The sequence below is a fragment of the Pristis pectinata genome, chromosome 38 (assembly GCF_009764475.1).
Source record: "Pristis pectinata isolate sPriPec2 chromosome 38, sPriPec2.1.pri, whole genome shotgun sequence".
Lineage (NCBI taxonomy): Eukaryota > Metazoa > Chordata > Chondrichthyes > Rhinopristiformes > Pristidae > Pristis > Pristis pectinata.
The window spans coordinates 9584436-9608953 of NC_067441.1; the positions used below are offsets into that span (position 1 = coordinate 9584436).

The window sequence follows — 24518 nt, forward strand, 5'->3', positions numbered from 1 at the left end:
TTCCTACCACATTCCAAAGACGTACGGGTTAGGAAGTTGTGGGCATGCTATGTTGGTGCCAGAAGCGTGGCAACACTTGCGGGCTGCCCCCAGAACACTCTACGCAAACAGATGCATTTAACTGTGTGTTTCGATGTACATGTGACTAATGGAGACATTTTATCTTAATGACACCCTTCCTCTGAGGTGCATGAGGAACGGTGAAGCAATATTGGGGTTTCAACTTAAATGAGACCAAGTCAGTGCTAAGGAGACGACATAGAATTTCTAACATTGTTGTATGGCTGAGCTGTCGCAAGGCCAGGAATTGGGGAGGCAGTGAGGAGTTTTAGAGAGTTACAGGGAATGAATCTGGGGGAATCGGTGTGAGATCATGGCTCATAGATCAGGTCAATTTAAAGTGGTTATGAAAATGGAATTAAACTGCTTCCATTTGTTTATGGTTCAGGGACCGGGGGGGGGGGGGGGGGGAAGGGGGTGGAAGGAGGGGAAATCGTGGGAAGGAAGGAGAGAGGAAACTGAGGGGAGGGGAAGAGTGGAGGGGAAAGCTGAGGGGAAGGTGAGGGAAAACTGAGGGGGTGGAGGGGAAACCGGGAGGGGGAGCGGATAGGTGAGGGAAAGGAGGAAAGGGGAGGGGAAGTGTGGAGGTGAATCCAAGCAGAGGGTGAGGGGAAACTGGGGTGGAGGGGAACCAGAGGGGAAGGGAGGGGAAATGAGGGGGAGGGAAGGGAATCTGGGGGAAGGGGAGGGAAACCATGAGGGGAGAAGGAGGCAGGATGGGAGAAAATGGCAGCAGCAGGTGTCGTTCCCCCCTGATTGCCACCCTACACTGGCCGGCACCCCACGCACCTTCCAGCTGTACTGTTCCCTCTCCCTCCCTCCTTGGACCGTGTGAACATCGGGAATGGGAACTGGGAGCCTCGGTCTTCTTATTAATTGGGAGACAATGATACAAAATGAATGCAATGCAGCTGAAGCACCAAGGCTTAGACGGCTACGGATCAAGTGCTGGTAAACGAGTTCAGTGCAGATCGGGTCGGCATGGACGTGATGGGCCGAAGGGCCTGCTTCTGTGCTGAAAGACTCTCCGACCATGAGTGTGCAAAGGCACCGCATCTGCCAAGTTAGCACAATATATCCTCAATGTGCAAGTAGCACATTTGTAATGATTTGCACTTGGCACAACGTATCCTGGGTGTGCAAATAAGAACAATGTACTCTAAATAAGTGTGCAAATGGGAACAATTTGTTCAAACTAAGTGTGCAAATGGAAACAATTTGTTCTGAGTGAGAACAATTTGTTCCAGCTAAGTGTGCAAATGAGAACAATTTGTTTAAACTAAGTGCACAAATGGGAACAATTTGTTCTGAGCATGCAAATGAGAACAATTTGTTCAAACTAAGCGTGCAAATGGGAACAATTTGTTCACACTAAGCGTGTAAATGGGAACAATTTGTCCAAACTAAGTGTGCAAATGGGAATAATTTGTTCTGTGTGCAAATGAGAACATTTTATTCTAAGTGTGTAACCAGAGAAAATGTTCAGCCCTGAGTGAGGATATTTAGAATAATCCTCGACCTCAGCCTACGGAGTGCACTCATGTTGGTGCTTGACTGTTAGTAGAGCAACCCTTTGCCACGGCTCAGGAACTCTGTATCATTTACATTATAAATCAGAAAGTACTTATCAAAAAACATGTGTGTTTCCAAGTTATATCATGTTCTGCTGAGATACACAGGCTTCTGACTAGGACTTCACTGCAGAAATGCTGGTTGTGCAACAACAATCTTCATTCCATGGGTGTCAATGGTGATTTCACAGCCCGCAGAATCAATATTTCATGCACTCGATTAAAGAATGACAATGGGCAAACAAAGCTAACAGCTACTACACAGCAGCAAGGCTCCAGAATTCATCTAATAACTATTGCCATTTGCTAAGTAATTTCAGGGGGGATGAAATACCGGCCATTAAACAGCAAGTAATTGATGCTTCAAGTCGACATGGTCCAAATACGCCGGGAAGACACAGACCCTGCTTCTCGGCTCACTTCTCTTTCAGTGCACGGCAGCGAGGAGGCTCCACTACGAGCTTGGTTCAGACGCAAGACCGTGCCAGGTCTGGCACGCTTCAAGATCTGTATCATCGAACTAAGGTCACCAGCCAGAAGTCTTTCTTGGACTGGATCTTGGCTGCAGCAATGATCACATTGTACGAAAGGTAAGTGATTCAACAATTAACTCATGCTCAGCATTTCAAAAAGTGCTCCAGAAGCCGTGAAGTGCTTTGGGACATCCTGGAGATTGCCACACTAATGCAATTCTCCGTCACTTGCGATTCCCCCGGGCTTGTTCTGTTCACGAGTGAGGTTGGAGAGGAGTAACCGAGATTACCTCCCCTCCTTACTTTCCTCCTTCTGTTTACTGTGGTCAGGGGAGCTCATTCACTGTCAGGATGAGGACATCACTCGCAGAGCTGCCATCTGATGTCCACGTCTCACTGCCTCTGAGAAGGCAATGGTGAGCCTCCGCTTTGAACCACCAGTGTCCTTCAGGTAAAGGTGTTGCCACAAAGTGATGGGGAGGGGGCAGGATTTGCACCCAATAAAAATGAAGGAACATATATCTCCATGGCGGGATGGTGCATGATTTGGGCAGGCTACTGCCTGCACTCTTCTTGGTGGTGTCGGAGTAGCCTGGGTGGGGTGCACTGAGTAGATGGAACGCACTGTAGCCAACTGTGCACCAGTGGCAGAGAGGAGGGAGCACGCAGTATCCGCGGGCACTCTGGTAGAGTTCTGCGCTCGGTGGACGCTCCCCCCCCCCCCAGGGGATCGCATGTGTCGTGGACAGTGAGAATGTGATTCTTCTTTGAAGTGTTGCGTGTGTGTTGAGCGGGTGTTTCCCTCTGCTGTGTTGCGTGAGCATTTAGCGGGTGTTCAGTTCGCGTTATTTTGCTGTAGTTATGTAGATGCTTAGTTTGTTTCTTCTCTTCTGTATTAGTTGTAGTATTTTGACACTGGTTGTCCTTTTGTAGTGCTTTTAGCTAATACATGTTTATATATTAAAAAAAAGTGGCAGAGAGAAGGGAGCACGCAGAATCCGCAGGCACCCTGGTTGAGCTCCGCGATCGGTGTCTTGTGGACGGTGAAAATGTGATTCTTATCTGAAGTGTTGCGTGTGCGTTTAGCGGGTGTTAGTTAGCATTATTGCTGTAGTAATGTAGTTTGCAGAATTTTTCTTCTACTTTCTGTATTAGTTGTAGTATTGTGACACTGGATGTCCTTTTGGAGTGCTTTTAGCTAAAAAAACATTTGTAAAAAATAAGTGGCAGAGAGAAAGTATGCTCACTGAGGTGGTTGGGGTGGCAAACACGGGAATAGTTATGTCAAGGATGACGCTGATCTTAAGGGCGTCACTATGGCGCAGCTAGTAGGAGTCGCTGTCTCACAGCACCAGAGACCCGGGTTCGATCCTAACTCAGGGCGCTGTCTGTGTGGAGTTGGCACGTTCTCTCTGTGCCTGTGTGGGTTTCCCCCGGGTACTCTGGTTTCCCGCCACATTCCAATGATGTGCGGGGTCGGTGGGTTCGTTGCACCCTCAGTGTGTGGGTGAAGGGTGGAGTCTGGGCAGGGGCAATGGCAATGGCAATGAGGGGAAAAGGAAAAATCGGATTTGTGTCGGATGAGCGTAAATGGGTGCTCGACGGTCGGTGGGGATGGTGATCGGTAGTGACAGTGGGGACTGTAATTGGTGGGAACAGTGATCAGTGGGGATGGTGGGGATGGTGATCGGTGGGGACAGTGATCAGTGGGGACGGTGAGGACGGTGATCGGTGGGTACGGTGATCAGTGGGCACGGTGGGGCCGGTGGGGACGGTGATCGGTGGGGACAGTGATCGGTAGGAATGGTGGGGACGGTGATCAGTGGAGACAGTGATTGGTGGGGACGGTGGGGACGGTGATCGGTGGGTACGGTGATCAGTGGGCACGGTGATCAGTGGGCACGGTGGGGCCGGTGGGGACAGTGATCGGTGGGGACAGTGATCGGTAGGAATGGTGGGGACGGTGATCAGTGGAGACAGTGATTGGTGGGGACGGTGATCGGTGGGGACGGTGGGGACAGTGATCGGTGGGGATGGTGGGGACAGTGATCGGTGGGGACGGTAGTCGGTGCGGACTTGGTGATCGGCACAGACTCGGTGGGCCGAAGGGCCTGCTTCCGTGCTGTTTCTCTCTCTGACTGGAGCTTGCTGAGAGCCGTTGGAGTTGCTCTGTGCCAGGCAAGTGCAGTGTTCCACTGTGTCCTGGTTATTCTACAAAGTCCATTTGTTGCAGAGAGACGCGGTGAGCGCGGGTCACCGATGTGATAGGTGCTGTGATGTTGTCAGTGGCTTGTCCGTAGATATTATGGGAACGGGTCAGAGTCCGTGGGACTGATCAGCCCTGACAACCAGTTCCCACTGGAGTGGATCATTTCTGGTTCCTCGTTGCCCTGTGGGCAGAGATATTGACCTCAGAAATAACAACCTGCAGATGCCTGAAATAAAAGCAAAAGTGCTGGAAGTACCCAGCAAGTCAGCCAGCAGCTGTGGAGAGAGAAGCAATGGTTCAGCTTGAACCTTGACCTTCTTGTTGATGATCTCTCAGTTGGACCAGACTCAGAGGAGGTGTGAATTATAGCCCCAGCAATAGTTCCGTACCACAGTCGCAATCCTCTGAGAAAACAACAGTGCTGACCAACATCCTGACTAATTGCCCACATCTTCCCTGCTCTATTCAATAAACCTCTGTGGGAACCGTGGCTGAAGCTTACTCCAAGTGCATGACTAATAGATCATCAAGTCATGCCCAGTACAAAGACTTGACGTTAACAGTCAATCTTTCTCAAGGCTTCTTATAGATTAATCCATTAATCTGAAGGCAGCCATTTATGTCTTATCAGACAATGACAGCTGGGTGATTATAGCCTACAGGTAATGATGGCTGTAAAGCTCTCAACAAGACAAGAAAGGTTAATTAGAAAAGTTTGGAGCAACTTGGAAATAAATCATAATGCTCTCCTTCTCTCATGTTAAACCTTTGTTAGTTCCATGTGACCTACTCCTGAAACTATTCCTCTTTTCTGCCTCACTTGGTCTGCAGATCCAACCCAAGACTCCCAAACAAGCCAAAAATAATCAGAATACACCATGGCACCAATGCTCAAGACGAGAGGTCATGGCTTTAAGGTTATGGGTGGGAGGTTCAGGGGAGATGTCAGAGGGAGGTTTTTCACCCAAAGAGTGGTTGGTGCATGGAATGCACTGCCTGGGGTGGTGGTGGAGGCAGATACATTGAACAGGTTCAAGAGCTTATTGGATAGGCATATGGAGGAACGTGAGATAGAGGGATATGCGGGAGGAAGGGGTTAGGTAGTGTGAGGGTGGTCTGATGGACGGCACGACACGGTGGGCCGAAGGGCCTGTTTTGTGCTGTATGGTTCTATGGTTCTATGATTGCTGGTCATATAAACCCTTGGACACACAGCTAGCTGATTTAACCCTTTGACCAACTGAAATGTCTGCTCTGTTGTTATAACCATATTGGGTATTCTGTTTAGCACACTGACAACTTCCACGGCCAAGGTTTAAAGCCTTATTAGAAAATCTGTGTCAGGCTCGACACCAGCTCTCAGGCCAAGGAGAGGTGGCTTGCAGAAGATGGAGACACAAGAGAGACTGCACATGCTGGAATCTGGAGCAACACACACAAAGCGCTGGAGGAACTCAGCAGGTCAGGCAGCATCTGTGGGGGGAAATGGACAGTTGACGTTTCGGGTCGGGACAGCCCGCAGAAGATGCTTGTTTCCACCACATAAAACGAGGATTCCATCAGTGGATGACCTTTCTCTGGAAATAATGAGGCACTAACATCTTGATAAAAAAAGAATCCAACTTGTTTCAAGATGGAGGAAGCTGACAGTGTTACTCCTTCATGAGATGAGGGAGCAGCCTTCATTCTCCACCCTCATATTCGAAATGCCTCCCCTTGACCAGAATATCTCGTCTGCTCCGACTGTGCTGGGCGGTGAGGAGCCAAGCCCACTCTGGCAGGGGTCTGGAGTCACATCTGGGCCAGCTCAAGGGAGGAGCATGGGCTCCCCTCCCTGGAGGGCATTAACCCAATGGGTTGGATAACAATTGGTAGCTTCACCGTCACCATGAGCAACTGATACTTCCTTTAAAATTCTGGACTGTTAATTCAGAGAGCTGTAGACATTCCACGGCACAGGGAGGTCATTCAGCTCGTCGTGTCTGTGCTGGCTGAATCCAGCCTAATCCTACCTTCCAGCACTCGGTCCACAGTACACACTGTTTAAAAGTGATGAGGGGTTTGTATTCACTGCCCTTACAGGCATGAGCTGCAGACTCCTGCCATCCCCTGGGTGAAACATTCTTCTCTCATTCCTCAAATATGTGACACTTTACTCTGTATTCTGTTATTGTTTTTACCCCGTACTACTTCAGTGCACTGTGTAATGAATTGACCTGTACGAACGGTATGCAAGACAAATTTTTCACTGTACCTCAGTACAAGTGACAATAATGAACAATAATAATGGCACAAGAATGAGAGGAAAATAGAGGGATATGGGCATTCTGTAGGTAGGAGGGATTTGCTATGTCGGCACACCATTGCGGGCCGAAGGGCCTGTTCTGTGCTGAACTGTTCTATGTTCTAATAAGTCAATAACAATACCAATATGAGTGAGTTTTTTAAGGAGGTGACAAAGATGACTGATGAGGGGAGGGCAGTGGATGTTGTCTACATGGACTTCAGGAAAGCTTTCCACAAGGGTCCTCGTGGTAGGCTAATCCAGACGATGAAGGCACATGGGATCCACGGAGACTTGGTAGATTGGATTCAAAACTGGCTTGGCCGTAGGAGGCAGAGGGTAGTGGTGGAGGAGTGTTGTTCTGACTGGGGGTCTGTGACCAGTGGTGTTCCACAGGGATCCAAGCTGAGCCCTTTTTTGTTTGTGATGTGATTTGGTTGAAAATGTCGGCGGGCTGATGAGAAGTTTGCGGATGGTGTAAAACTTGACAAAGTTGTGGATGGTGAGGAAGGTTCTCAAAGGATGTCAGAGGGATACAGGTCAGTTGGAAATGTGGGCAGAGAGGTGGCAGATGGAGTTAAATCTGGACAAGTGCGTGGTGATGCACTTTGGGAAGTGAAATGCAAGAGGAAAGTATCCAGTAAACAGCAGGACCCTTGGGAGCACTGATGTACAGAGGGATCTTACGGCAACCTACCTACCGTAAGATAGGTGCGGGCTGCCCCCAGAACACTCTAAGCAAAAGATGCATTTCACTGTGTGTTTCGATGTACATGTGACTAATAAAAGATATCTATCTATCTATCTATCAACCCCTGGGCTGTGGGAGGAAACCAGAGCATCAGTGGGGAACCCAGACGATCACAAACTCCACACGGACAGCACCCGAGGTCAGGATTGAACCCTGGTGCCAGGAGCTGTGAAGCAGCAGCATTAACTGCCCCTTCTCCCTCTTACTTCTTCAAAACTTTGTTATTGCAACTCTCCTGCACTAAGCCCACAGCTAAAACTCTTCACTTGAAGCTACATCCTGTAATCATGACCTTCCTCAACTAAGATTCATTAAATGTGAATTTAAAAAAACTTTGAATTTGAATTTACATTCTGTAGATGCCAAGCTGAGAACAAAGCTGATGTCCCTGGATTACTAGTTGAGGTATCTGGGTCATTGGTCAAATCCATAGTCACTAAGGGGCAGGCACGGTAGTGTAGCTGTTAGTGTAATGCTATTACAGCACCAGAGACCCGGGTTCAATTCCTGCCACTGTCTGTAAGGAGTTTGTACGTTCTCCCCGTGTCTGCGTGGGTTTCCTTCGGGTGCTCCGGTTTCCTCCCACATTTCAAAGACGTACAGTTTAAGAAGTTGTGGGCATGCCATGTTGGCACCAGAAGTGTGGCGACACTTGCGGGCTGCCCCCCAGAACACTCTACGCAAAAAGATGCATTTCACTGTGTGTTTCGATGTACATGTGACTAATAAAGATATCTTATACCACTGAACACTGAACATATGTTGCCGGAATATAGTATTAATGGTAGGACTCTTGGCAGTGTGGAAGATCAGAGGGATCTTGGGGTCCGAGTCCATATGACGCTCAAAGCGGCTGTGCAGGTTGACCCTGTGGTTAAGAAGGCATATGGTTTATTGTCCTTCATCAATTGGGGAATTGAATTTAGGAGCCATGAGGTATTGTTGCAGCTATATAGGACCTTGGTCAGACCCCACGGAATATTGTGTTCAGTTCTGGTCACCTCACTACGGGAAGGATGTGGAAGCCATAGAGAGGGTGCAGAGGAGATTTACAAGGATGCTGCCTGGAATGTGGAGCATGCCTTATGAAAGCAGGTTGAGGGAACTCAGCCTTTTCTCCTTGGAGAGACAGAGGATGAGGGGGGACCTGATAGAGGTGTATAAGTTGATGAGAGGTATTGATAGGGTAGATAGTCAGAGGCTTTTTCCCAGGGCTGAATTCGTGGCCACAAGAGGACATAGGTTTAAGGTGCCGGGGAGTAGATATAGAGGAGATGTCAGGGGTAAGTTTTTTACTCAGAGAGTGGTGAGTGCGTGGAATGGGCTGCCGGCAACGGCGGTGGAGGCGGATACGATAGGGTCTTTTAAGAGACTGTTGGATAGGTACATGGAGCTGAGTAAAATAGAGGGCTATGGGTAAGCCTAGTAATTTCTAGGGTAGGGACATGTTCGGCACAGCTTTGTGGGCCGAAGGGCCAGAATTGTGCTGTAGGTTTTCTATGTTCTATGTTCTACCAACAGGTCATTGGAGAAAGGAGCCCACCGGGGAATGAACTTCCTTCATAAAACATTTAAGATGAAAATCATAACATAACCTTACAGAGGTTTATAAGATTATGAGGGGCGTAGATAAGGTAGATAGAGCATATTTCCCAGGGTAGGAAAGTCTAAAACCAGAGGGCATTGGTTGAAGGTGGGAGGGGAAAGATTTAAAGGGGACCTGAAGGGCAACTTTTTCACACAGAGGGTGGTGGGTGTATGCCAGAGGAAGTGGTAGAGGCGGGTACAATTACACTGTTTAAAAGACACTTGGACAGGTACGTGGATGGGAAAGGTTGAGAGGGATAGGGGCCAAACACAGGCAAATGGGATTAGCCTGAACAGGCATCTAGGCCTGTTTCCGTGCTGTGTGACTCTATGACTATCTATTACTCTGATTACACAAAATACACTAATTCAGTCATATCCTTACAGAACCCCTCAATAGCAGCATCCTGCTACAGAAGGGAAACACGACTGGAGGGCAATGCGACGACTGCCCCGAAGTAAGCGTTTGTTTCACACGAGTAATCTGAGACAAATTTATAATATGAAAGCAATCAGAGGGAGTCTTTCAGTGGAAGGGAATGGTGCACATTCCAGAGAGGGAATGATGTTGTTTCGGAGAGGAAATGGGTGTACTGCACAGAGGGAAAGGGGGAGATGGAGAAAGAGAGGTGTGTCGTGTGGAGAGGGAGTGGTGCAGGTTATAGAGACCAGACCACGTGTGCACAATGGAGAATGAACGTTGTGTATTATGGAGGGAATGGTGCGTATCACAGAAGGGAATGGTGAGTTTTAGACAGACTGAGTGGGGTGTATTACACAGAGGAAACGGTGTGTGTTACACAGAGGGAATGGGGTGTACTATGGAGGTGGGATACTGTTTATTACACAGAGGGAATGGGGAGTATTACTGAGAGGGACAGTTAGTACTAGAGATGGGGATGGTGTGGTTTAGTGGAGATGTGTTGGTGCTTGCGATGGAGAGGGAGTGCTGTGTAACATGGAGTTAAAGACGAAATGAGGAAGTTCATCGGATAAAGCCCCTTCAGTTGGATTCATGTCCCTGTGGAGAATGACTGGTGAATGTATTACCGGTACAAGTTATGCACGTGCTGCAGGATTGTTCAGCAGCAGATGCACACAAACACACATTCACATACGTACAAAGCAGCACAAGCTCCACTTCTCCCAATATGGTGTACAGCACGTTCCATTAACCATAGAAGAACAATAATTGCAGGCTGCAGTAGCACATACATGGTCTGGGACACACTAGAAATCCTGACTAGACCATTAAACATCAATACCTCTGGGGATAATCCGTGTACCAACTGGGCCCACATTGCAATGTGGTTTGCACAGTCCATTAGCTTCAACATCAAGACAGCCAGGTTGGAATTGTACATACCACACAGCATTAAACTTGCAATTGCTAAAACAGGATTCCCTCTGTTTTAAAAGCACATCACAGTCTGGAACAAGCTCGGAGGCATCATTTAACCAATGTGTTAAGCGTCAACGTTAACCAGCAGAGATAAAATTTTTCAGGCGTCTTATGAGAGATTACAAACACAGTGTAAACTTTTCACTGCATTTAACACAGACCTTCAATTTAATGCATAATTGATTCTTTGGATAAGCAGTGACTCAACAAGGGTGTCACAGACATCCAAAGGAGTGACAAGGCATATCCTCAGGGTGAAGGATACCAGTTCTGAGGGGGCAGGACATGTCACAGCGTGAATTCTTTTACCATTGGCTGGTCATCGTACGCCTGTACCACCTGACAGAATGAGGTCTTGGTGCCATGGCGACTGGGTCCAAGACGACTGCGGCCTGCGTTGGTGCTGGATGACTGTTTCTCAGGCCACTGGGGGGGAGATTCACCCATTGCAGTGGGAGCACCTCACCAGCACCTAAAACTGACTAAAACTACGGGTGGATGTCTCAACAGCCCAGTCCTCGAGGCTCTGTTTCCCACGTTGCCTCTAACCCATAGGTCTCAATCTTCCACCTCTGTTAATCCCACAGACCACTCCACTACTCCCAGTGGCCGCTGGCTCCCACACTGCCTCTGAACCCATGGCTGCTGGTTTGTGCACAAAGATCTCCAGGTTTCTCTGTACACACACCTTTCACCACAGAATAAATATCCCACTCACCCCAAGTGAACGACCTTACATTTTTTTACTTCATATTCCACTTTCCCTTTCATTTGGACTGTCTCTATACCCCTGAATTCTCCTGTATCTCCCCCACAGTCCACAGTTCCACCTGGCTTTGTATCAGTGCAAGCATGGATTGGAGATATTATTATCCAGGGGGTTTATTGGCTGTTAGTCACATTGACTCTCCAGTGACATCTCTTCACGACTACTAATTTCTTCCAGCCCCTCATTCTCTCAGCCTATTGTTCACAACTATTCCCTTCACACCTTAAAGAAAAGGAGGGAAATGGAGGAAGGTGGGGGAGAGAAATGGATGCAACCAGGAGAATTTCTCTGAATTTCTCTAGTCTCGCCCCATCGGAGATATTGCCTTGTTCTCCCCACCCCTCCCCTGTTTTCTCTGCTGCCAAAAACTACCCTGTTTCTCTCATTCCCAGTTCTGATGAAGGGTCCGGGACTTGAAACATTAACTGTTTCTCCCTCCACAGCTGCTACTGGACATGCTGATTGTTTCCCGCCTGAGGCAGAGCTGGAACAAGGCCAAGGGGTAGCGGGGTTTGGTGTGAGTTCAGACGCAGGCAGGGTGGTCAGGACCGGGGAGTTGGTATTATCTGGTCTTCACAAAACAAAAGGCAGAGAGGATGCTCTCAGCTCCTGACGAGCCAGCATTTATCACAAAAACGCAGCAGCTTATATCATTGAAATTCAAAGAGATATTCTTGGGGCCACTGTTGACTCAGAGATTAAAATCACTGCTTCAACTATTGCAAATAATTAATAATCTCCTCGCGTTTCATTTTCCGATTTCTCTTCCATCTCATGCTGTTTGTGGCATGTCTCCAACACTAACATCAGTAAATAGTCACTTGATTGGGCACAACAGGAATAATTATTGTTTCCAAGCGCTTGTTCACAGGTTTAATACTAGTTTACTCTGCAGGATAAATAAAAATTGAACAATTTAATTTTTTTAAACTGAAATCCATTTATTGGTGTGGACATTGATGATTATATTTCAACAGGAAAGCAGTTTGTTATCTAACAGTGTAAGATGCAGCGTGGGACATGATGCCAGTATTCTTTGATGAACCTGTCATCAATCAAACAGTCTGCAAAATGACAATTACACACTTATGATACTTAATGGGAGCTCACCACGTGAGACGGCTACCAGGCTGCGCGGCACGGATTATACACGTCTGACGTGGCAGCTCGGGTCCTGAACAGTATCTGGGCGACACATGCCTTCCATCTCTAGTACTGAGTGCAAGCATCCCCACTCATCAACAGCCCACCTCCCCACTCCAAACCAACTCCCCAAGCTCCATCTTGGACACTCCGCCCCAGTTCAGTGGCTGTATCCCCTCCCCCTCCCCCCCAGAACTTCCCTCCCAATCTCCCACCGATCCTTGAATTTTCCACACACCCTCCGCCTTTCCTCCTCATCCCGAACCTCCTCCAAGGCCGGAACTACCCCCGCCACACACACACACACACTCCCACCCTTCATCTCCAGGGCCTTCCATCCCAGAACTTCTCCTGCTCCAGAGATGATCCTCTCTGGATTATATCACAGCTGCGCCACAGTCACCCGGCTAACGGGAATTCACCCTGACAGAATTCACAAACCACTGCCCGGGAATAAAATTCATTCTCACGGAAATTATGTGAAAAAGAGTAAACAAACAAAATGTACTTTTTTTTCAACTCGCATGTCTTGAGGCGTGAGCCGATGGCACAGCTTCACTTAATGGAAAACGCAACACAATCTGGGAACACAACGCCCTCCGTAACACAAGGGTCACCTGTATAAGATTTGCCCAAATATCCCTCTTTACAGCCCTCTGTGCTCTTGCAAGCCAATCACACATGAGGTGATGTATGGAAGATAAACAACCGAAAGATCAGGGATAAGATAGGGTGGCACTGCCAAGTCCACATGTGAAGTTTGATGGTATGTTAAACAAGAGTGTGTTGAAATAGAGACTGGGTAATAAAGGAGTCCTTATCACAGAACCTCACAGCTTAATTAAATGTGTTTCCTCTAGTCATTGTACGAATGGAAACAGTTTTCCCCAATCTACACCGTGAACCCCTCATAATTCTGATTGTCTCTGTTAATTCCCCCTCGAACCTTCTCCACATCAGATCAACACTAGTTTCTCCAGTCTCTCCCTCAGAGGTAAATCTCCTCTGCCGAGGGGTAGTGCAGAGCGGTGGATAAGTGAGGCACGGTTCTGCACTGTCCCTATAACGTCACATACTGCCCTCAGCTCTCACACAGCCGTTGTCACTTCTCAACCACTGCATCCCCACCCTTCTCACCTCCCCACCCTTCTCACCTCCCCACCCTTTCTCACCTCTCCCATTACTTCAATGAATTTTGGATTTAATTCTACTTCTTGAAGAAACTCAAAATCAACCCTCAAAGGTCCAAGGGCAGAGTGATGCACACAACAAATGGCAGGAGTTATGACTGCTGCTTTGAAATGTTGCACTGGAATGTTCTAGATTAGCAGGCGCCAGGTGGGGGAGAGGGAGGGCTGGAGCTGGGAGATAGGTGGGAGGCAGGCAAGGCAAACAAGGAGGTGGGTAGAGCCAAGTACAGGGAGGGGAGGGTGAAGGTGGAGACAGGGACTAGAGGGTGATAAGTGGGGACACGAAGGTTACAAGTGCTGGAATCTGAAGTGTAATTTTGCCACGACCAGCGTTTAAAGTTGTTAACTTCAGGCACTGAAGTTGGCAGGGAGGAGTCTACCATTCTGGGGGAAAAATGAAATTAGAAGCAAGCCTTTACAACCTTGTGTGTGACCCACTGATTCTCCTTCAGGGCTGTTGCATTCTTTACTACTCATTGATTGTCTGGAGTAAGCAAAAAACATTGTTGATTTTACCAGTATATTGAGTCACCACTGACGATTCCCCTTGGACTTAAACCTTACTACACAAATTAGACTGAAAATTCTGGTCGATCCCATGAATCCATAAGCCAAAAGGACTCCAGACATTCAGGGGGAAATATTCAAATAAAGCCTGGGGCCCCTTAACTATCTCTGCCCGACACCACAGGACCCTCAGTGAGGATATGGCTCTTCACAACTGCCTAAACATCACACGCGACTCATGATCGGATGACCTGTAGAGAGGGCACCCGAGGGCTGATTAGTATTTTATTTACTGCTTTCTCAGGATAGAAACACTTTCACACAGTGTGTGCAAGTAATTTACAGAGGTGAAGATCAGGGATAAGCCCACATTCCTTCATATCAGGACCTCCTTGCATTTTTTGGCCTCCTCTCACTCACTGAGTCCACCACCTCTCCATCGCTGTACCTGTGGTCAATCACAGCCATTCCATGCATTTCCTCCAACTGTCGCCTGGACCGGGCCCTTTTCCCAGTCAGGACACAAGGCCAACGCTGAGGTTAGTATTGAGCACCAATCTTAGGCCGTTGAGTTGTAGAACAGTTCCTGTACACAATGCCACAGACTGCAAAGTTACAGCCATTAAAAAACTTTTGAAAGCACTGACATTCAAGTTGTTTTTCACCAACACAAACACAGCTGCCGTTCAGCCTGAAGTGCATTAAATCCTCTCAAGTAAACAGCATTAAAACCTGCTTCAATTCGGAGAATCGGCCATTAGGAACCAGACACCAGATAAGACCATCAGTAATTGTCAGCTCCCCTGCCAGAGGCAGGGACACTCCGATCGATATTCCATTGAGAAACAAGTCTCGTCCAAAGCACAATTTCCTTCTTGGCTCCAGTCAAACATAGAGTTCACTCCGAACGCATCACAGCAAGTGGAGGATCTTACCTTGACCCCTCGTATTCTGAACTCAGCAAGGGCTCGGTTCAACTTGGAGGCAGCCGTGGGGTGATCCTTGCCGTGAGCAATCACCTTGACCAGCAGCGAGTCATAATGTGGTGAGATCACTGCCCCCTGGAACGCCGAGGCAATGTCCAAGCGGATTCCCATTCCTTCTCCACTGCGGAAAACCTGACAAAAGAAAGCCGATTGAAACAGTGTTCCAGCACTGTGTGCTGACAAATGTCATTTGGGTTGAGTTGTCTATCCCTTGGCTCACTGCGTCCTTGTGAGCCACAGCTGGGGACATTGGAATCAGCCACATCCCGCCAGGATTTATACCCCTTCTCACACACCATGGGGGCAATTTTAACGGCACATCGCAGATTGGGCGGAACTCTGGTTTTAGAACCCCCTTGATCTAAAGGGACCTGAGGAGCAACTTTTTCACACACAGCTTGGAGTGTTAATGGAACGAGCTGCCAGGGGAAGTGGTTGAGGTGGGTACAGTTACATATAAAAGACAATTGGACAAAGTACATGGATAGGAAAGGTTTAGAGGGATATGGGCCAGATGCAGGCAAATGGGACTAGCTCAGGTAGGCACCTTGGTCAGTATGGACAGGTTGGGCTGAAGGGCCTGTTTCCGTGCTGTATGACTCTGTGATGCTATATGACGTAACTATTCACTTCAACCTTGATTAAATTAGGTGGAGTGAACAGCTTGATTCCCCCCAACAACTTCTGGGAAAGAACACAGAACACTACAGCACATTACAGGCCCTTCGGCCCATAATGCTGTGCCGACATTTTATCCTGCTCTAAGATCTATCTAACCCTTCCCTCCCACATAGCCCCCTATTTTTCTATCATTCATGTGTCTAAGATCAATCTAACCCTTCCCTCCCACATAGCCCCCTATTTTTCTATCATTCATGTGTCTATCTAAGAGTCTCTTAAATGTCCCTAATGTATCTGCCCCCACAACCTCTGCCGGCAGTGCGTTCCACGCACCCACCACTCTCTGTGTAAAAAACTTACCCCTGACATCCCCCTTATACCTTCCTCCAATCACCTTAAAATTATGTCCCCTCGTGTTAGCCATTGTCGCCCTGGGAAAAAGTCTCTGACTGTCCACTCGATCTATGCCTCTCATCATCTTGCACACCTCTATCAAGTCACCTGTCATCCTCCTCCTCTCCAAAGAGAAAAGCCCTAGCTCACTCAACCTATCCTCATAAGACATGCTCTCCAATCCAGGCAACATCCTGGTAAATCTCCTCTGCACCCTCTCTAAAGCTTCCACATCCTTCCTATTGATATTGGTATTGGTATTGGTTTATTATTATAATGAGGTGACCAGAACTGAACACAATACTGCAAGTGTGGTCTGACTAGACTTCTATAGAGAAATCATAAACCTCTGGGCCACAGACTTCAGTGACCGGAGGAGCGCTCTCAGTACTGGAAAGGAGTCTGGGCCCAAACTGCCTTTGAAAGAGCAGTCTAACTAGATCTCTATCTCCTCTGCAAGTACTTACTCGTCTGACTGACCTGGCAGAAATATATTATGATAGGAATGGACAGGGTAGATACGGCATTTGGAGACACAAGGCAGAGAGGGACACAGCCCCAATGAGGGAAAACAGGATTAGTGTAGATGGACAGAAAGGTCAGCATGGACGTTGTGGGCTGAAGGCCCTGTTTCTGTGCTGTACAACTCTGTGACTGCGACAACTGAACCTGCTTCCACTGCCCTTTCCAGCACCATCTGACACCAATTCATTGCATTCATCTCATCGCTGGTACTTCTGACTCAACTTGGTGTGTTCTGCTTCCCACCCTTCCTGCTCCCCCAAGGCTGGGACCAGGGAGGAGCCTACATATATATCTTTGTACTCCGCCGATCAGCCTCTCTCCTTGCAGACAGTTTTGATGGTTTGTTTCTGCAGCCAATTTTCTTCAATCTGTGGTTGTCAACTCTCCTGACACTGTCCCCACCAAGTCTATAAAATCCCTCAGAATACTGAACCATGAACAATTTTGAAAGAGTTGATGAGTTCAGTTTATCTACTAGAGGCCACTAATTCCACTGACAGCATCTACAGGAGGCGCTGCCTCAAGAAGGCGGCATCTATCATCAAGGATCCCCACCATCCGGGCCGTGCCATCTTCTCGCAGCTCCCATCGGGCAGGAGGTACAGAAGCCTGAAGTCCCACACCACCAGGTTCAGGAACAGCTACTTCCCTACAACCATCAGGTTCATGAACCAACCTGCACAACACTAACCCCACCTCAGCAACGGAACACTACGGACCACCTTTTGCACTCCCATGGATGTAGACATGGAACATGGAGCTTTACAGCACAGGAACAGGCCCTTTGGCCCATGATGTTGTACTGAACTAACGAAGCTAATGACACTTAATTACACTAATCCCTTGTGCCTGCACATGGGCGTCTCTAACTGTGCTTTCTTTGCACTAATGTTTTGTTTTGCAGTATTTTTTTCTCTTCTTGTATAATTTTTGTATATTTTATGTATAATTTATGTATAATTTAGAAAGCTCACCAGCACCTCTACTTCCTCAGGAGGCTAAAGAAATTCGGTATGTCCCCTTTGCCACTCACCAACTTTTATTGATGCACCATAGAAAGCATCCTATCTGGATGTATCACAGCTTGGTACGGCAACTGCTCTGCCCAGGACCACAAGAAACTGCAGAGAGTTGTGGACACAGCCCAGCCGATCACAGAAATCAGCCTGCCCTCCTTGGACTCTGTCTATACCTCTCGCCTTGGTGAAGCAGCCAGCATAATCAAAGACCCCATTCACCCGGGTCATTCTCTCTTCTCCGCTCTCCCATCAGGCAGAAGATACAGGAGCCTGTGGGCACGTACCACCAGGCTCAAGGACAGCTTCTATCCCACTGTGATAAGACCATTGAACGGTTCCCTTATATGATGAGATGGACTATGACCTCACGATCTACCTTGTTGTGACCTTGCACCTTATTGCACTGCACCTTCTCTGTAGCTGTGACACTTTACTCTGTACTGTTATTCTTTTTACCTGTACTACCTCAATGGACTCCGTACTAACTCAATGTAAGTGCACTGTGTAATGAATTGACCTGTACGATCGGTATGCAAGACAAGTTTTTCACTGTACCTCGGTACAAGTGACAATAATAAACCAATACCAATACCAATGTTCTGTGTGTGGTCTGTACCTATGTGACTGTGATGCTGTTGCAAGCAAGTTTTTCACTGTACCTGTACCTCACTGCACTTGTGCACAGGACAATAAAGTCAACTTGACTTGTGGGAGAAAAACAGACAAGAGGAAGAGAATTTTTAACGCAGCGATTTAATGGGAATTTCTGGCATCACTGCACTTTTAGACCCCACCACTCCAGTGGAAACATTTTCCTCAGCACCCCTCCAATCCTTGCACCAATTATTTTAAACATTTCCAAACAGTGGATCTCCCTACTGTTTTGTAGGGTGCAGAGTCAATGCTCTGAGTGCAAGATATTTTCGAGAGACTCCAGTTTAGGGTTTGAAACTTCGAAGTTTCTCCCTGCACAAGCTGCCTGACCCTCCAAGAGTTCCCAGCATTTTCTGATGCAATTCCTAAAGAACAACGTCACAGAGAACAGACAGGGGGACAAGGAGCAGAGGTTAATAACTTGGCAGGATGCCTAAGAGGAAAAGTCAGTCAGGAGTTCGAAGGAGTTGTTAACCCTCCCACTAACAATCTTCGAGTATTGCAATAAAAGCTTGTGGGGCAGGCAGCAGGTGGTTTGAAAAGTGAAATGACTCACCCACGTTGGATGTACAGGAAGAATTTGTCTTCTGACTAAGGAGGGCAGTGATCGGAGGGGAGACCGAGGGAGTTCAGACTGTTAAATGGGATGTGATAGGAGTGCTCACAATCGTGAAGGTTTTAGTGGAGTAAATGGTGAGAAACTCCCTTCCTGGTGCTGCAGGGTCAGTGATCAGAGGGGATGGATTTACGGCTGAGAACCAGCCTGAAGGGAAAGCAATTTCCTTCACAATGTTATTGTGCGGGAACAGCCCAGCACTGTGTCACCTCTCCTGGTGCAGCCGGGCAGGGCAGCCACTGGGACCCTGAGTGGTAACTGGGTCCGGGGGAGCTGACCAGGTGTGAGGGGCACCTGAGTACTGACTGTGCGCAGAGGGAGAGGAGCTGAGAGGGAGGAGGGGCAATGAGGGGGAGGGGGTTGTGATGGGGGTTGTGGTGGATCTGTGAGCGGGTAGGGTCCGTGAAAGGTGAGGGGCTGTGACGGGGAAGGGTCGGTGAGGGGGAGGGTCGGTGAGGGGGAGGGGCTGTGAGGGGGAGGGGCTATGAGGGGTGAGGGGCAGTGAGGGGTGAGGGGCTGTGAGGGGTGAGGGGCCATGGGGGGTTTAAGGGGGAAGGTCCATGGTGAGGGGCTGTGACAAAGGACAGTGAGGGGTGAGGGGCTGTGAGGGGGAGGGTCAGTGAGGTGAGGGTCAGTGAGGTCACTGAGGGGGAGGGTCAGTGAGGTGAGAGGCTGTGAGGGGGAGGGTCAGTGAGGGGTGAGAGGCTGTGAGGGGGAGGGGCTGTGAGGGGGAGGGGCTGTGAGGGGGAGGGTCAGTGAGGGGTGAAGGGCTTTGAGGGTCAGTGAGGGAGAGCATCAGTTAGGGGTGAGGGGCTGTGAGGGGGAGGGTCAGTGAGGTGAGGGTCAGTGAGGTCACTGATGGGGAGGGTCAGTGAGGGGTGAGGGGTTGTGAGGAGTGAGGGGCTGTGAGGGGGAGGGACCATGAGGGAGATAGGTCACGAGGAGGACAGAGGGGTGAGAGGGGACAGGTCACGAGGAGGAGGAGGTGTGAGGGGAACTCCCAAGACAATCGGAGCGGGAGTAGGCCGCTTGGTCCCTCAAACTTGTCCCACCATTCAATCCAATCACAGCTGATCCACATTGGCCTCAACTCTTCTCCTGTGCCAGTCCCCCATCACCCTCAATTCCCCGATCTTTGGAATCTTTATCTGTTTCCAACTTAAACATATCCAATGATCCGGCCTCCAGCATCCTTGGAGGCAGAGAATTCCAGAGATTTGCCACCCTCTGAGAGAACCTCAGTTTTAAACAACCGGCCCCTTAGCCTGTTAACTGTGTTCCCTTAGTTGTTTGCCTTCATTGGTCGGGGTGTTGAACATAAAAGCCGGGAGGTCACGTTGCGGCTGTGTAAAGCTTTGGTCAGGCCACACTTGGAGTATTGTGCGCAGTTCTGGTCGTTACAGGAAGGATGTGCAGGCTTTGGAGAGGGTGCAGAAGAGGTTCACCAGGCTGCTGCCTGGATTGGAGAGCCTTATCTGTAAGGAGAGGTTGGAGAAACTTGGGTCGTTTTCTCTGGAGCATCAGATGCTGAGGGGAGACCTACTAGAAGTATATAAAATTATGAGAGGCGTACATAGTGTGGAGAGTCAGAGTCTTCCCCAGGGTGTAAATGTCAAACTCCAGTAAGAGACATAGCCTTAAGGTGAGAGGGAGAAAATCTGAAGGGAGATGTGTGAGGTTAGCTCTTTTTTACACAGAGAGTGGTGGCTGCCTGGAACAGGCTGCCGGGAGAGGTGGTGGAAGCAGATACTACAGCAACATTCCAAAGGCATTTAGACAGACTCATGAACAGGCAGGGAATGGAGGGATACGGACCATGTGCAGGCAGACGGGATTAGTGTAGATTGGCATCATGGTCAGCACAGACGTGGTGGGCCAAAGGGCCTGTTCCTGTGCCGTACTGTTCCATGTTCTGTGTTCGTAGTGGAAGCATCTCAAAGTCTACCCCGGTAAGCTCCCTTAAGATTTTTTATGTTTGAATCAGGTCACCCCTCGTTCTTCTAAACAGCAAGTACACAAACCTAAACCGTCTCGCCTCCTCTCTCTCATCCCAGGAACTATCCGGGTGAATCTCCTGTGGACAGCCTCCAACGCCACTATATCCTTTTTTAAGGTAAGGGGACCATAACTGTGCATGGTATTCCAGGTGTGGCCTCACCAACACCCTGCACAACTGTAGAAACACCTCCCTATTTCTAACCTCTTACCCCTTTGAAGTAAAGGCCAACATGTCACTTGCCTACTCTTGTGGACACAGTCCAGCGCATCATGGAAACCAGCCTCCCCTCCCTGGTCTTTACCTCTCACTGCCTTGGCAAAGCAGCCAGAATAATCGAAGACCTCACCCACCCAGGCCATTCTCTCTTCTCTCCTCTTCCACCAGGTAGAAGATACAGGAGCCTGAGGGCACGTACCATCAGGCTTAAGGACAGCTTCTACCCCACTGTGATAAGACTATTGAATGGTTCCCTTATATGATGAGATGGACTCTGACCTCACGATCTACCTTGTTGTGACCTTGCACCTTATTGCACTGCACTTTCTCTGTAGCTGTGACACTTTACTCTGTACTGTTATTGTTTTTACCTGTACTGCCTCAATGCACTCTGTACTAACTCAATGTAACTGCACTGTGTAATGAATTGACCTGTACGAACAGTATGCAAGACAAGTTTTTCATTGTACCTCGGTACAAGTGACAATAATAAATCAATACTAATATCAATACCCTCCACCTTCTCTGCATGGTTCCGTGGCTCTCGGTTATTTCTGGCACTATGTCTCGGATCAATAGCTGTACAGTTCGGTGTTCTCTGCCCTGTGAGAAATACACTTATGTTTCGAATAATTAATCACCTCTGGTGTGTCTGAAAATTTAATTGCCCCTGTTCCCTGTGATGCCCCCTGAGAAATTATGAAAATATAATGAAACCATTGTTGCATCAGCGCAAGAATCTATTTTCTTAATAAATAAAAAATATTCAAGAGAAGGCAAATTGGTGCCCGAGATCTTCAATATAAAGAATTGATTTCAGTGTAGGGGTGAGAGGGAGGGTGAAGGACATCTCGGCTCCCTCCTCATCTGAGTTGCATCCACTCTTGTGATGCCGTGTTATGTACCAAGAGTTCCGATTGGTCGTTTCCACTCCTCTCTGACCTTGACTTCCCACAAAGCTCGATGAGGAACAGCACCTCATCTTCTGACTGGGTATTTTACAGTTGCTCGAACTCAACGATGAGTTCATCCATTTCAGATGACTCCCAGCAATTTTATTTCTGGTTGTCACTCTGCATTTCCTGGCGTGTGCCTGTGATGTGGCTGCAAGTAAGTTTTTCATTGTACCTGTGCACACATGTACCCGTGCACATGACAATAAACTCGGCTTTGGCTTTTAGCTTTGGATCATTTTCTGTATTTACACCTCCTCCTGACTGATCTTTGTTCTGTTATATACCGTTCATACAGATCAATTCAATACATAATGCATTGAGGTAGTACAAAGTAAGACAGTAACAGAGCACTGTTACACTTTATTCTGCATTCTGTTATTATTTTACCCTGTACTACCTCAAAGCACTGCTGTAATGAATTGACCTGTATGAACGGTATGCAAGACAAGTTTTTTTACTGTAGGTTTCTTTATTAGTCACATGTACATCGAAACACACAGTGGAATGCATCTTTTGCGTAGAGTGTTCTGGGGGCAGCCCGCAAGTGTCACCATGCTCCCGGCGCCAACATAGCACGCCCACAACTTCCCAACCCGTACGTCTTTGGAATGTGGGAGGAAACCGGAGCACCCGGAGGAAACCCACGCAGACACGGGCAAAACGTACAAACTCCTCACGGACAGCGACCAGAATTGAACCCGGGTCACTGGCGCTGTAATAGCGTTATGTTAACTGCTACACTACCGCGCCTGCACCTTGGTACAAGTGACAATAATAAACCAATACCAAACGTTGCCACCTCTCACCTTGCACCATGTCCTCTATCACTTAATCTCTCCTGCTTCCCGCCTCACAGACCTTCCTCTTTGTTCCCTGCTCTCTTCCATCTCAAATCTCTATTTCCTTTACTGGTGAAAGACCATCAACCTGAAACATTACCTCTGTGTCTCTCTCCACAGAAGGTGCCTGACTTGCTGAGGCTTTCCAGGATTTTCTGGTTCAAGGGAGATTTCCAGCATCCCATGGTTTTGCATTCTATTACATCTCATTTGCCCAAATTCTACAACACCAGTCAGTGTCCGGGTCTATTCCTCTTCCTGCACCTCTCAGCCAGCTTGGCAAGATATCAGTGTCTCAGCACCTCCACAAGTAGTGATGCTGGCAACATCTGGTGATTTCTTCAGCAGATAGTATCATAGAAAGTGAAGTTGGTTGTTAAGAATTGCAGTGGGATCTTGATCAACTGGGTACGTGGGCCGAGGAATGGCAAATGGAGTTTAATTCAGATAAGTGCAAGGTGTTACATTTTGGGAAGACAAATCAAGGTAGGACTTTCACAGCGAACGATCGAGTCCTGGGGAGTGCTGCAGAACAGAGGGATCTAGGAGCGCGGGTACATGGTTCCCTGAAAGTGGTGACACAGGTAGACAGGGTGGTGAAGAAGGCATTTGGCACGCTGACCTTCATCAGTCAGGGCATTGAGTATAGCAGTTGGGATGTTATGTTGCAATTGTACAAGACGTTGGAGAGGCTGCACTTGGAGTATTGCGTACAATTTTGATCACTATCAAGCCATCAAGCCGGAAGAGTGCAGAGGAGATTTACGAGGATGTTGGCAGGACTCGAGGAACTGAGTTATAGAGAGGGATTGAGGCTGAGCAGGCAGCCAACATCTGGTGTGCTTTGGCAAGTAGCATGCTATTGGTAAATGTTATCAGGCCATGCAAGTATTAGCCAGGACCCTGACTCAGAACAAGGAGGCACTTCTTCTGCAAACATTTGAAACATGTACAGTTCCACACTGAGCTTTCTCTCACAAATATTATTTAAAAGTAATGCATGCTGAGCTGTGGGTTGTTCTGTTGCTCATCAATCATCTGCAGCGTCCCGAGGCACCGAGGACCTGTCTAGTTCAGGTATTAGCCTCACTCAGCTGTCACGGAGGACAGAGACAATTCAGATTTCTAGCTGCACACTAAGCATTACCATTCACATCTTGCCTCGGCAAGGAAGATACTTAATGCTTGGTCACAATTGGGATAGGCAGGACAAATACAAGTTTTCACACAGTTCAAGTCTCTCAAAAATCTATTTGGGAGCTGTGACTAGGCAAAGTATGCAATGTCACTGGGGGAATATAATACAGATTATTTAGGCCCAGCTATGTGCACTGTGAGGAGTGTTAGATATCAGGGCTGCAAACAGCAGTTGTGATTATAGACTGTTATTCCAGATTTTCGCAACTGTGTATTTACATTTCCCAAGCACCACAGTCTTCAAACGCGTCTCCAGATTAATAACGCTGACCACTGGACAACTCTCTGGAACATAACCACTGTGCAAAGAACTCAGTGCCGGAAGTGGTGGCTCAGGCAGAAACCCTGAGCACAGGGGACGAAATACCCGGATCTGCACTTGGATCACCTGAAGGTCCATGTTAATGATTGGAAGACAAGTTTGAAAGTCGTGTCGCTTGGGGAATTTAAACATGCAATTACATAAATTTGGAGTAAGAAAATAGTATCAAGGCACTCTCTGCAGTGGCATTGACTGATATTCTTCACGGTGCAGTTGGCTGGGTTCATAG

At 48.1% G+C, this 24518-nt stretch overlaps 1 protein-coding gene across 5 annotated transcripts in view; it reads right to left on the minus strand.

The window, feature by feature from the left end:
• LOC127587059 (pyruvate carboxylase, mitochondrial) overlaps window positions 1–24518 on the minus strand; it is an 859607-nt gene that overhangs the window by 476625 nt on the left and 358464 nt on the right. For all 5 annotated transcript variants that reach the window (XM_052045231.1, XM_052045229.1, XM_052045232.1 and 2 more), the window contains one exon: window positions 14882–15064. In XM_052045231.1, the coding sequence (XP_051901191.1) occupies window positions 14882–15064 (183 nt within the window). The remainder of the gene's footprint in view (window positions 1–14881; window positions 15065–24518) is intronic.